Source organism: Vipera berus (genome assembly GCF_964194415.1).
Source record: "Vipera berus genome assembly, chromosome: 14".
NCBI classification, from domain to species: Eukaryota; Metazoa; Chordata; class Lepidosauria; order Squamata; family Viperidae; genus Vipera; species Vipera berus.
Genome location: NC_138217.1, coordinates 10,060,098 through 10,073,637, shown reverse-complemented (window position 1 = coordinate 10,073,637; position 13,540 = coordinate 10,060,098). Strand labels below are relative to the sequence as shown.

Sequence of the window (13,540 nt, the reverse complement as noted above, 5' to 3'; positions counted from 1 at the left end):
TCAATAGGATACCCAATTTAGAGGTCGGCAGAAGCCGAGAAGCTAGAGCAGACATGTCAAACACAAGGCCCGGGGGCCGGATCCGGCCCGCGAAGTGGTTTCACGCGGCCCGCGAAGCCATCCTGGAAACAGTGAGGGAACGGCCCCCGCTGCCTTGGCCCTGGCCCAGAGACCCTCCTTCTGCCAGAGACCCTCAGATCTGTCCCACTCCTGCCCAGGCCCCCATAGGCACCCTTGATGCGAACGATGTAGAGCTGGCCACGCCCACCCAGTAGGCCATATGCACTCTAGCCACGCCCACCCAGTAGGCCATGCCCACCCAGTAGGCCATACGCACTCTAGCCACACCCACCCAGTAGGCCACGCCCATCCTGGCCATACCCACCCGGCCCCTTGAGGGCAACCGCAATGCTGATGCGGCCCTCAATGAAATTGAGTTTGACACCCCTGAGCTAGAGGTTCAGAATACAGAATAATAAAGAGTTGGAAGGCAGTTTGGAGGTCTTCCAGTCCTCCTTAAGTAACACCAGCTGCCTGCAATCAGTGCAGGTTCGAGTCCCACCAGGCTCAAGGTTGACTTAGCCTTCCATCCTTCCGAGGTAGGTAAAATGAGGACCCAGATTGTTGGGGGCAATAAGCTGACTTTGTAATAATGCCACTTGGGGGGGGGGGGCGAAAGCCCTAATAAGCAGGCATATACATAGAATGAAGGCTATTGCTAAGCACATTTGATTTGTGCTTAGATTGTAAGCCGCCCTGAATCTTTGGAGAAGGGCGGGATATAAATGGGATTTTAAAAAAAGTATATATCGTTCTGGAGAAAGGGCTGTCCATTCTCTTCTTGGAAACCTCCTGGGATGGAGCACCCACAACTTCTGGATGGAAGCCATTCTGTTCCACTTGTTCTCACTGCCAGGAAATTCCTCCTGAGTTCCAGGTTGCTTCTCTCTCCTTGATGAGTTTCCATCCGTTGCTTCTTCTCCTGCAACCCTTCTTCATATGTTTTCGCCTCCGGTCCCCTGTTCATCGTTGTTGCTCTTCTCCGCACTCTTTCTAGAGTCTCAACATCTTTTTTACATCGTGGTGACCAAAACTGGACCCAGCATTCTAAGTGTGGCCTTACCAAGGCACTGTAAAGTGGTACTAATACTTCCTGTGCTTCCATCCGTTGCTTCTTTTTCCTGCCTTCAGGCGCTGTGGAGAATAGCTTGACCCCCACTTCTTTGGGGCAGCCCCTCAAATATTGGAAGATTGCTACCATGCTAGCCCTAGTCCTTCTCTTGCATTAGACTAGACACACCCAGTTCCTGCAACCTTACATAGTGTAGCCCCCCTGATCATCTTTGTTGCTCCTTCTCTGCACTCTTTCTAGAGTCTCAATATTCTTTTTTTTTTTTTTGGTAAGTAAAATTTCTGGGGCTAAGTGAGACGGTTCTTAAGTGAGTTGTGCCCCATTTTATGACCTTCCTTGCCACCGTTGTTAGGTGAATCGCTGCGGTTGTTAAGTTACGGACACGGTTGTTAATTGAATCTGGCTTCCCCCCATTGACTTTGCTTGTCGTAAGGTCGCAAAAGGGGATCGCGTGACCCCGGGACACTGCAAGCGTCATAAATGGGAGTCAGTTGCCAAGCGTCTGAATTTGGATCGCGTGACCACGGGGATGCTGCGATGGTCCAAGGTGTGAAAAATGGTCAGAGGTCAACTTTTTTCAGTGCCGTTGCAATTTGGAATGCTCGTTAAATGAACTATGTGTAAGTCGAGGACTATCTGTATAAAAAGAGATACAGTGCTGGCATCAACTACATGTAGCTGTATTTCTTTTCTTTTCTTTTTCTTTTCTTTCTTTCTTTCTTTCTTTCTTTCTTTTTTTTTTTGTAGCTCTGGCCGTTAATTTCTTTGGCTAAGAAAGAAATCTGTTCCCTTTTTTGCCCAATGTTGCTTTACCTCAAAAGGGGAACAGCTTGATGGCATGTATAATTATATCGTGAAGAATGCTGGAATTGTGAGATGGAAACCTACACAAAAACAAACAAATGCTGCAGAATTTCCTATGGATTGCCCCAAATATGTTGAAAAGACTGTAATTATCAACAGGCTTTTTTTTAACAGTTAAAAGAAATGGCTAGTTAAAATAGAAGGAGCCTGGCAAAGGAAACATTTCTGTAAAAAATCAATCAATCGATCCGAATATAGCTGGCAGGGACCTTGGGGGTCTTCTAGTCCAGCCCCCTGTAGTCTACCATTCCAGACAAGTGACTGTCCAGTCTCTTCTTTAAAATCTCCAGTTATGAAGCACCCACAACTGGAAGGCTGGATTTGTTTAACAACCCTGTGAGTCATTTGACGGCCAGGAACATCCTTTAAGTGCCAAGCTTTTACCAAAAACAAATACAAAAAAAGAAGGCTATAGTTCTCCAAGTATATTTTCCCACAGGTCACTAAGACCAACTGGCTCAATCTTTAGCTATTTTCCTAAAATAGCTAAAGAACATCTAAGTACAAAACTGTCTGGGGAATCTCTCCTGAGGCCTAGCAAGCAATAAAACCACACACACACACACACACACACACACACACACACACACACACACAGAGAGAGAGAGAGAGAGACAGACAGACACACATCTATACACCCATCCATCATCTATCTATCTATCTATCTATCTATCTATCTATCTATCTATCTATCTGTCTATCTATCTATCTAGACGTGGCTCAGCAGGTTAGGACGCTGAGCTTGTCGATCAGAAGTTCGGCAGTTTGGCGGGTCGAATCCCGAGTGCCGCGTAGCAGAGTGAGCGCCTGTTACTCGTCCCAGCTTCTGCCAACCTAGCAGTTCGAAAGCACGTAAAAATGCAAGTAGAAAAATAGGGGCCACTCCGGTGGGAAAGTAACAGCGTTCCGTGCGCCTTTGGCATCTAGTCATGCCGGCCACATGACCACGGAGACGTCCTCGGACAAGCGCTGGCTCTTCGGCTTTGAAAGGGAGATGAGCACCGGCCCCTAGAGTTGGAAACGACTAGCACGCATGTGCGGGGGAACCTTTACCTTTATCTATCTATCTATCTATCTATCTATCTATCTATCTATCTATCTATCTATCTATCTGACAGACATTCTTTCCTTTAAGGCCACTGATGCAGAGGCTGGTATGAAGAAGACTTGGGGGAAAGCGGGGAGGAGGGGAAAAGATTACAGGGGCGAAATGACAAAATAAATCACTTCTCTGCTACACTTGGAAATACCCATCCAGTAGCTGCTTGTTCAGATACATACCGATATTTAATTAATGCTTTCGTTTAGAGTTGTTTTCACATCTCAGCCTATAATTTCAGCTGGAACAGCCCCAAGCAGCTAGTTACTGTTTGTTTCTCTCAAAGGTTTTTTTGTTCCGAGGACTAGAAGGATTGTGTGCTATGGTCGGTCGTGCCATCAGCCAGATGTTTCGACTGGATCTGGCATCTTTGTCCACTTCTTGAGTCCTTCGCAAGGACCTGGGGTGGGCAGATGTTGTTGTTTGATGGCGATGGGGGTATGGGTATCTTTGCAGGACGTAAGCTGTTCCGTGTAAAGCTGCCTTTTGCAATTGACTGATGGGGACTTTGTCAATGACGATGGTGTCCCAGGGATACTCCAAATGTTTGGGGACTACACCCAATATGCCTATTACTACTAGTGCTATCTTTGCTTTCTTTTGCCACAGTGGTTCCACTTTTATCTCTCTTTTGTGATGTTCTCCAGATCTTTCTCTTCTTTGCTGCTGTCTCCAGGTACTGCAACATCCATTATCCAGACTCTTGTTTCTTTCTTATCGACAATTGTTAATGCTGCCGTGTTGTGTGGCAGATTGCCTGTCTGTTTGAATTCTAAAGTCCCAGAGCACTTCAACTTCCCCATTTTCTAGGCCTCAGTCTATTTTGTGGTCCCAGCAGTTGTCACTTGCAGGCAAATGTTATTTCTTGCAGATATTTCAATGCATCTCTTTTGCTAGTTGGTTTGCAGTCAGTCTGGGCAATCCATTTTCTGCACCAGCTAACTAGGTGATGTATTTAAATACAAGAGTTTGGCATTTTTCCAAGAAAGCATAAATTTGCATGAAAATCAGACAAACTGGATTTATGTCCAAACGGCTGCAAGAATCATAGGTGGAACTGTTATCACTACATAAATAAAAATGATATCTCAGAGGATCAATTCCAACCCCCATTAAAGGCTACAACTGCACTGAGGGAGGGAGGGAGGGAGGGAGGGAGGGAAGAAGGAAGGAAGGAAGGAAGGAAGGAAGGAAGGAAGGAAGGAAGGAAGGAAGGAAGGAAGGTAGGTCATATCTACTTTCCAATGCCCTCTCCATCACCATTTAATTCTAAAAAAAATGCATCAGAAATATACCATTTCTTTCTGAATTTTCATATCAAAAGATTACAAAACGACAAGGCTGTCTGTGCCAATTCCACTTATGATATATAATACCATTTGCAAAAACCCAAATTTAAATTCCATAAAGCTATGTTATTATTGACAAATAAGTTTATTTACTCCTTCATTAAGTCTTAAGAGTTAATCTTTTCTAATTCTATTACAGAACTGTGCAACTGGGCAGAAAAACGATCACTATACTTATAGCAGCATACAAATATTTACTAACAGAATGTGGCTTTAATAATATATGCTTATAAATGTACAGGCATGCACACCGGCACCGGGTTTTTTTAAATTATGAAGAAATTTAGACGTACTTCTTTGCTGGGAGTTTAATGGCTATTAAAACCTGGGAAAGGCATTCTCCAGTACAATCTCTTGAGGCAAATTAGGGAAATTCGCATAGTTCAACACACATTATTTTGTGTGTATCTGAAGCATTTTGTATTTGAAGAGAAAAGTAAAGAACAGGACACCTTTTTGCAATTTACTGTTGGGTCTTAGGAACTGCCGAAGAAAAGGGAATGAAAGCATTACTGCTGTTGCAAAGGCTTAAAGTTTATTTATTTCAAATGTTACAACTCGACTCTGAATTAAGCCAACACGTTTACACCCCCCCTCCCAAATGTTACAAGACAGTGAGATTAATCTGAACAGGGATGGGCAGTCAAACTATGCTTGGAACACAAAGTGAACCATTATTCCCAGGTTAGATATTAGCAGCTATTTATTTTATTTTTTTATTTTTATTTTAATTCCATTTATATCCCGCCCTTCTCCGAAGACTCAGGGCGGCTTACAAGCTTAGCAGTAGCCTTCATTCTATGTATATGCCTGCTTATTAGGGCTTTCACACACACCCAAGCAGCATTATTACAAAGTCAGCTTAATTTGTTTGTTTCGATATGAAGCCCGAGAGGGTGGCATTGCTGTGTTAAGAAACAGCGAAGGTTATTAGGGCAGGAAACAGGGGGAAATGTTTCTGAAAGGCATGGGGAGGGAGGAATCAATAGGCTACATTTTGAGGAGGTTCTCCTTGTGAGGTGTGTAGGTGTTGCTGTTGGCCAGCTTCGCCATCTTGTTCATCCTTTATGTTATCTGGATTGCCTACTGCTCTCTGTTTTTTTTTATGGAGTGAGTCAACTGCAGTCAGGTAGTGCTCAAGTAGAATAAAATAGTGACTGCCTGCCTGCTTCTCTCTTTTCTCTCTCTCTCTCTCTCTCTCTGCCCCTCTCCTCTCTTCTCTCCATCTGTCCACACACATATTCCATACAATTTTTTTGAATTGCTTTCAGACTTCATTCTTCAATTTATAATTTTCATAGTTCAATTATCTATCTATCTATCTATCTATCTATCTATCTATCTATCTATCTATCTATCTATCTCTATCTCTATCTATCTATCTATCTATCTATCTATCTATCTATCTATCTATCTATCTATCTATCTATCTTTTTTCTGTCCATCATCTATCTACCTATCAATCTCTATATCTACCTACCTCTCCCTCTCTCATCTAAATCTATCTATCTATCTATCCATCCATCCATACACACACATATAACTGTACACATTTTTATGAATTGCTTCCAGACCTCATTTTTCAATTTATATTCTTCAGAGTTCATCCTTCAATCTGTACTAGGGACTCAAAACGAGATATAAAGATTTACGTCTTTTTTTAAAAAAAAAATAAAAAATAAAAAATTAAATAGCCAATCATTTAAGTGCTTTTGGAAACCGGCATCCAATCCTGAAAATATCCCTACGGGTACGCAGTTCACAAAGCTGCACACTAGCGTAATTTAAAAGCGAGTCAATTTTGCCACTGGGCCTTCCTTCCCAGGAAAAAAAAAAAACAGCCATCGCATTGTTGCCTGTACAAGGATCCACTGCACAATCCTATATCTAAAAGCATCTGGGTAGGTTTTTTTTTTAAAAAAAAAGCTTTATAGAAAGTACTAAGCAAGTGATTTTTCACCGTCTTTCCCCGTCATCTTTCAGGGAGAGGAAACATTTGCCAGGGGAAAGGAAAAAGGTTTCGCATCGCTTCATGCCTGACTGGAGCAGATATTTTAAAAAGTGTGTTGATCACTGCAGGGCACCTAAGAAATGGACGCAAATGGACTTATTCTATTTAAAGCTGACAGGCCATCTCAGGTAGAGTTTCCGAGACGCCACAGAAATGTCTCAGAACACCACTTGATCTGTGGACTTCCCACTAGACCAGGGGTAGGCAACCTTGGCTCTTTTATGACTCATGGACTTCAACTCCCAGAATTCCTGAGTCAGCATAGCATAGCATAGCTGTCTCAGGAATTCTGGGAGTTGAAGTCCATGAGTCATAAAAGAGCCAAGGTTGCCTACCCCTGCACTAGACTGAGGTCTTTGCCAATAGAGGTCCTCGGCTTACAGCTCTTTCTTTAGGGACTGTTCAAAGTTACAGCGGCACTGGAAAAAGTGACTTACGACCGGTTTTTCGTCCTAAACTACGACGGCTGCAATATCCTCGTGGTCAATGATCAACATTCGGGCACTTGGCAACTGGCTCGAGAGGGCAGCAGCGCCCCCGGGGTCACGCGATTTCCCCCCCCCCTTTCGAGACCTTGTGACAAGTCAAGGCAATGGGGAAGCCAGAACCACTTAACGGCCGTGTTGCTAACTTCGCAACTGCAAGTGATTCGCTTAGCAACGGTGGCCAGGAAAGTTATAAAACAGAGCCAAGCTCACGTAGCAAATGTCTCGCTTGACGACAGAAAATTTGGGGCTTAGTTGCAGTCGTACGTTGAGGATTACCTATTAAATTTCCTTTCCGGTATGCGGCTAAAGGACAGCAACTCAATCCTGATGTGGTTTGAAGCATATATCGGCTGAACTGAAGTATCCCTTTTTAACAATGTGTTGTTGGGGTTTTTTCCTGAATGGGTTGAGTCTTTAAATAGGCTGAACTTAGTCACTGCCCTTGATTCTTTGACAGAAGAGAAAAGATTTGATTTTAGCTTGCATAAAGCACAGCTCTTTGTAGTAGCATCTATCTTACTTAATTTCTGCTTATGAGACACAAAATGCTCATTTCAAGCTCCCCTCTCTCTGAAACTCATAGTAATTAACATTTAATACCAAGCACCAGCCACTTGTGCATTGTGTGGTGGTGTTCTCTAGAAAAGTGCAATTCAAAGCAGCCAGAGCAGTAAAAGCATTTTCATGATCCTGCAATTCACCTTATCTTTAGAATTGCTTCCTTCACAACAGGCAATAAAGTTTGCACAAATCTGCACTAATGATTTAATGTTAATCAGGTTGAGCTTTATTATATACTTATGGAGATTCTCAGTCATCTTGTCCCACAGGTGCTTTTTTCACAGGCAACTGGACTTTCTTGTTTGCCTTTGAAGACATTTCGCTTCTCATGCGAGAAGCTTCTTCCGCTCTGACTGGATGGTGGGGAATGGAAGGATTTATACTCCTTGCAGACAGCTGGTCATTTGCATTTTTTTAGAGAGGCGTTGAGGCCACTTGGAGGTTTATCTGTATCCTCAGGGTCAATGTGTGTGAAGCCTTTTGTGGGGACACCCTGAGGACACCGACTCTACTTTACGATTTTTTTTTGCAATGGTCATTAAGTAAATCGCCGTGGTGAATCTGCAGTTGTTAAGCAAAGGCTGTGGTGGTTTATGCACACCAAGGGCCGTGCAGAGATTCGCTTGGCAACTGTGGCAAGAGTGGCCGCAAAATGGGGCAAAACGCACTTAACAATTGTCTCACTTAACAACGGGAAGGTTGGGCTCAACTGAGGCTGTAAGTCGAAGACTGCCTGCATAACGGAATGAATCTGTATGAAGAAAGTTGACTTGTAATCAAAGAGAGGGGCGCGGCTTTAAAGCCTGGCTTATATGCCACGGGTTGGGAAGAACGTGCAAAAGCCAACATCTGCCAAGGTTGCACACCAGCTAATTTTTTGCTTAATGTTACACCGCAGATTTAAAAGTATTGTGAAGAAGGAATAGCAAGGACCGAACAAGATGCTCTCAAGGCACGATTGCCCATCTAATCTTGATTTAAGGCGCAAAACACCGTGGAAAAATGCATCTGTTTTTTTTTAACTATGCAAAGCAGCATTTAACTGAGCACACCACTTAATTTTTTTTTTTGGGGGGGGGGAGAAAAAGAGTCCCATGCTTTCTATCCTGGAAGGATTAAGAAGTGGCAAAACGAATTCTCCCATTCTATTGACAACAAAAAGAAAACTAAGGGATTAACTTCCTTTTCTCTCTTTCATTGTTTCTGGTGTTTGAGAACTGGGCTCAAAGGAAGCTCTAATGATTTAACTGTGTTTTGTTTTGGGGTTTTTTTGGGGGTTTGGTTTTTTTTTAAAGGTAAAGCTTATCTGAAATCAAAGTTTCCCTCTGATTCAAGTTGTCAAGCAGGGGGCCAACTCTATTAGAATAGCTATTCAGAAACTAAAAGAAGCCTCTGTTATTTACTGATGCCCTTAAGACAATTAATTATAGATATAGTAAGTGACAACACTATGTGGCAGGCTAAACAACGGAGATTCCTGACAAATCTAATTAACAGCACATCAGGGGTACTTTGCCTATCCCTTTATACACTCTGTCAGCTTTAAGAGTCTAATGAGGAACTCGGCTTAAACATTCTTAGAACTTTCCAGGTTGGATCAGGCAGCTTCATTCCAGACCTCCCATTAAAATCACCAGTGTTCAAACTCTTCCCAAGTTTGGGTAAACAGAAAAATGCATCTCAAGACACCGACAGCAGTACTAGATGACATAGGCCACACAAACTAAAAAAAAGAACCCAACAATTCTGATGCGGTATGACAATGGCAAATAAATCATTAAAGCATCTTGTTTTCAGTCTATGTGTGTCGATGAAATCCACGAAGGGAAGAAACGTTGAAATGCGTATGAACGTTATTTAAATGAAATGTAACACCTGGGTCTTTTAAATCAGGGGTCCACAACCCCCGGGCCGTGGACCAGTACCAGGCCATGGCAGGCCAGCAACCGGCCCGCACAAACAAGCAAAGCCCCATCCGTGGGATGCAGGCAGCACAACAAAACCACCCAGTGATTCTCCCTTAAATATAATCCATCACAACTGGTTAGTACGAGGCTGTACTGTACAGATAGAAAACTATATTATACTATACAAAAATATACAAGGCTGTACATTTGAGCTACAATAATTTGTGCAGTAGTGCAGTTGCTTCTTCCAAATGGATTGAATACACAAAATCCATACTTTTGACTCTAAGCCGCCTAGAAATAGGTATAGAAATCTGGTAATGAGAGAGAGAGAGACAGACAGACAGACAGACAGACAGACATAGAGATAATATATATATATATATATATATATATATATATATATATATATATATATATATATATATATAGAGAGAGAGAGAGAGAGAGAGAGAGAGAGAGAGAGAGAGAGAGAGAGAGACAGAGACAGAGATAATAGATATATAGATATAATAGATAGAGATAGAGATAGAGATAGAGATAGAGATAGATAGATAGATAGATAGATAGATAGATAGATAGATAGATAGATAGATAGATAGATAGATAGATAGGCAGGCAGGCAGGCAGGCAGGCAGGCAGATATTCTTGGGAAGAAGCAGCAGGAAAACATCTTACCCACAATCTTTAAATTACTTTGAAAAAATCCAGTTGCCTTTTGAAAAAGCACCTTGTCATGGGCTTAAAAAGTAATGTAAAGTAGCCCCTGCTGATTTTACACCACTAGTCATTGCTAACTTTAAGGGGCGCTTCTCATCTCCATGTTAAGGCCATTGTGCCGGCGCGGTCCGAAGACATTTCTGCGGTCATGTGGCCAGCATGACGTCACGGAGCCCGGTTACCTTCCCTGCAAAGTGCTACCTATTCTAGGCTTAAGAAAACATCAAATGCTTCAATGAAAATTGCCAAGCCCTGGACCAGTTGTAGTCCAATGGCAAGTCTGCTCAAGGGCTGCAAATCTGGAGGGGGTGGCGGGCGATGGCGGAATTAATGCAATAAGGCTGAGCTCGCTATCGCCATCTCAGCCGACGAGTTATTAAGTGTCAGGATGTAATATACGACCGTGGTGGGGGAAGCAAACTGTAAATGGAGAAGAGCATAGTCGAAGCATTGGCAACCCATGTATGTTTAAGCACCGCGGATCCTTACCTTTTGTTAATGGGCTTTTCATCTTTCTCGTACGGACGGATGAACCACTTCCCGATCCTGACAAAGTTTTTGTCCATGAGGCATCTAAAACAAAGGAAGGAGGAAAATAGCCTTTTAGGGTTGTAGAAAAACAATGCTGTCATTTTCACGGCATTCCCCTTCACCTCTTCACATCCAGCTCTGCCTTTCTGCCCTTATGATGTTAGCGTTGGTCTCTTTTATTTTCGTCGTTGCTGCCTGTCCGTGGGTCTATTTTAAAAATGGGTCCCCTCTCTTATCAACTACTAACAGGCTAATTCTCCCAGCATCAAAGCAGAGACGCAGCTGGCTACAAACGCTAATTGAAAAATGTGGTCTTTTACTGGATTAGCCCATAGTAAGCCAGTCTTTAAATAAATAAGTAGATAAATAAATAACTGATTAGCCAAATAGTTTCAAACCATAGTACTGACTTGAGTAAAAAGCTATATTCTGATCCGCTAGGACTAGGTTGATGGTTGAACAGTTTATTCTGAAGCCATAAACTGTTTGGGTTTTAATTAAGTATACCTTAACAGCATTACGTAAAGCTTCAGTAAATGAGATCCTTTCACTAACCATTATTATTCTGGAGCATTAAGAGTCAATAACAATTGGTTTCACCGATGTGTCATTATGTGCATATTAATAGTTAACCCATTATCCACTTAGCCTAAATGAGAAAGAGCAACAGACTTGAGAACCTGCAAAAAATAATAATAATTAATATACACTCCATCCCAGCTCTGCAACACAATTAGATCTAATCAAGTTCAACAGCCATGAAATAGTGACTTGATTGATTTCTCAAGTGGCAAAATGGAAACAATCGCACAAGTGCTAAAATACTGTTTTTATTTCCAGAAGCCATTTGGCAATTCCAAGCCTTTTGTGCTTCTTCGCATTCACTTAAACTCTACATTGACGGTTCCCTAAATCCAGGGTTATCTGAGGTTTACGGCATTGCCTCTTGTCGCAGCACAAACGCAGCCACCGCTGGCAATTATTGGTTTTGTAATTCCAGTGCAAGATGGTGATTACGGTCTAATCAAAAGATCAAACTGAGATCAGGAATCCCGAGGTTAAAGTATCGGGCTCAGCAGGTAGGTAGCCTTGTTCAGTTACTACCTTTGATTTTATCTGGTCAAAAACAGCAGCAAAGATGCTAAAAATAAGTGGCATGTTTTAGAACTGAGGAGAAACTTCCTGAATTGTTAGAACAATTAACCGGTGGAACAACCTGCCTCCAGAAGCTTTGAAATGTTCCAACACTGGAAGTTTATACGAAGAGACTAGACAGCCATTTGTCCGAAATGGTATAGGGTCTCCTGCCTGAGCAGGGGGTTGGACTTGATTGATTGATTGATTGATTGATTGATTTTAATTCCATTTATATCCCGCCCTTCTCCAAAGACTCAGGGCGGCTTACAAGCTTAGCAGTAGATGACCTCCAAGGTCCCTTCCAACTTCATCATCATCATCATCATCATCATCATCTAACCACAGAGCAAAGGTGGTTTTCAGCTTATGACTACTATTGAGGCCAGAATCTCTCTCGGGCTAAGCAAGGGATTATTATTGAGCCCAAAATTTCTGTTGCTAAGTGAGACATTTGTTAAGTGAACTTTGACCCATTTTATGACTTTTCTCACCGCCGTTAAGTTAGTTAACCCGGTGGTTAAGTGAATTTGGCTTCCTTGTTGACTTGGCTTGCCAGAAGGTCACAAAAGAAGGTCACGTCTCTCTCTCTCTCACACACACACACACAGAGACACACAGACAAACACACACACACGCCCCGGGATGCCGCAACCATCATAAATACGAGCCAGTTGCCAAGTATCTGAATTTTGACCACGTGACCCTGGGGATGCTGCAACGGTCGTAAGTGTGAAAAACGGTCCTATGTCACTTTGTTGCAGTGCCGTTGTAACTTTGAACAGTCGATAAATGAACCGTTGTAAATTGAGGACGACCTGCACTGGATACCTATTACTAAAACAAGTCTATACGAAAGCAAGTCAAAATAACAGACTGATCAAACAACAGGATAAATCTGTTCTTGAAGTTACGACGAGAAAATACAGATTTAACTCAAGTTTCTTATCTGTACTTCAGGATCCCCAGTCCGTTTCACTAACATGATCTGGTGCCATTTCTATTTTAATATTACTCCAAGGGAAGTAAATTCTCCTTCCGGGACTGAAACTATTGTTCAAAAGAGGCAAATAATTCATATCTATAAGGCACAAAGCTGATTTAGATACAGAATAGGAGTAATGCGTTGAAAATTTCAGAGACTGCCACGCTTAGGAAAATTAGGAGCCAAAAAAGACTGAAGCATTTCTTTGCCTTCAAATATTTTGGTTTGGCAGAAAACAGAAGGCAACAAACGCATCTCTAAAATTAGCAACTTGGGGTGTATTTTACTAATTCCTTGTGAAGTCTATAGCTTGTTTTAAAATGTCAGCCACAAAAAGGTTTCGGCCGTAATTCTGAGATAACAGCCAAAGGAGGAAACAGTTCATTAGCAAGCAAAGCCTTGCCAGAAATGAATGTTTCTATCAAACAATGGGAAAGTTTAATCAAGATGACATGAAAGAATCAAGCCTTCACTTTGAGGGATTTCAAGAGGAATCCCAGACCGCTAATTCTACGGGATTACCAGACACCCTAATAGCAGCATTTTCTTGGCTACTGGAATTTGAAGAGAAATTTCTTCATGTGCTTAATTTTAAGAAGGGGGGGGGGGGAAACATTGATTAAACTGACTTCTATCCCATCAGATACCTTTTTGTTAGTAGCACAGAAATAAAAAATACAGGCGGTCCTCGACTTATAACAGTTCATTTTGGTGACCGTTCAAAGTTACAACAGCACTGGTAAAAAAAAAATGACTTAT

General features: G+C 42.1%; 1 protein-coding gene across 10 annotated transcripts in view; it reads right to left on the bottom strand.

The window, feature by feature from the left end:
• Window positions 1–13,540, bottom strand: part of MED13L (mediator complex subunit 13L) — a 150,033-nt gene that overhangs the window by 69,693 nt on the left and 66,800 nt on the right. For all 10 annotated transcript variants that reach the window (XM_081339078.1, XM_081339077.1, XM_081339086.1 and 7 more), the window contains one exon: window positions 10,621–10,704. In XM_081339078.1, coding sequence (XP_081195204.1) covers window positions 10,621–10,704 — 84 coding nt within the window. The remainder of the gene's footprint in view (window positions 1–10,620; window positions 10,705–13,540) is intronic.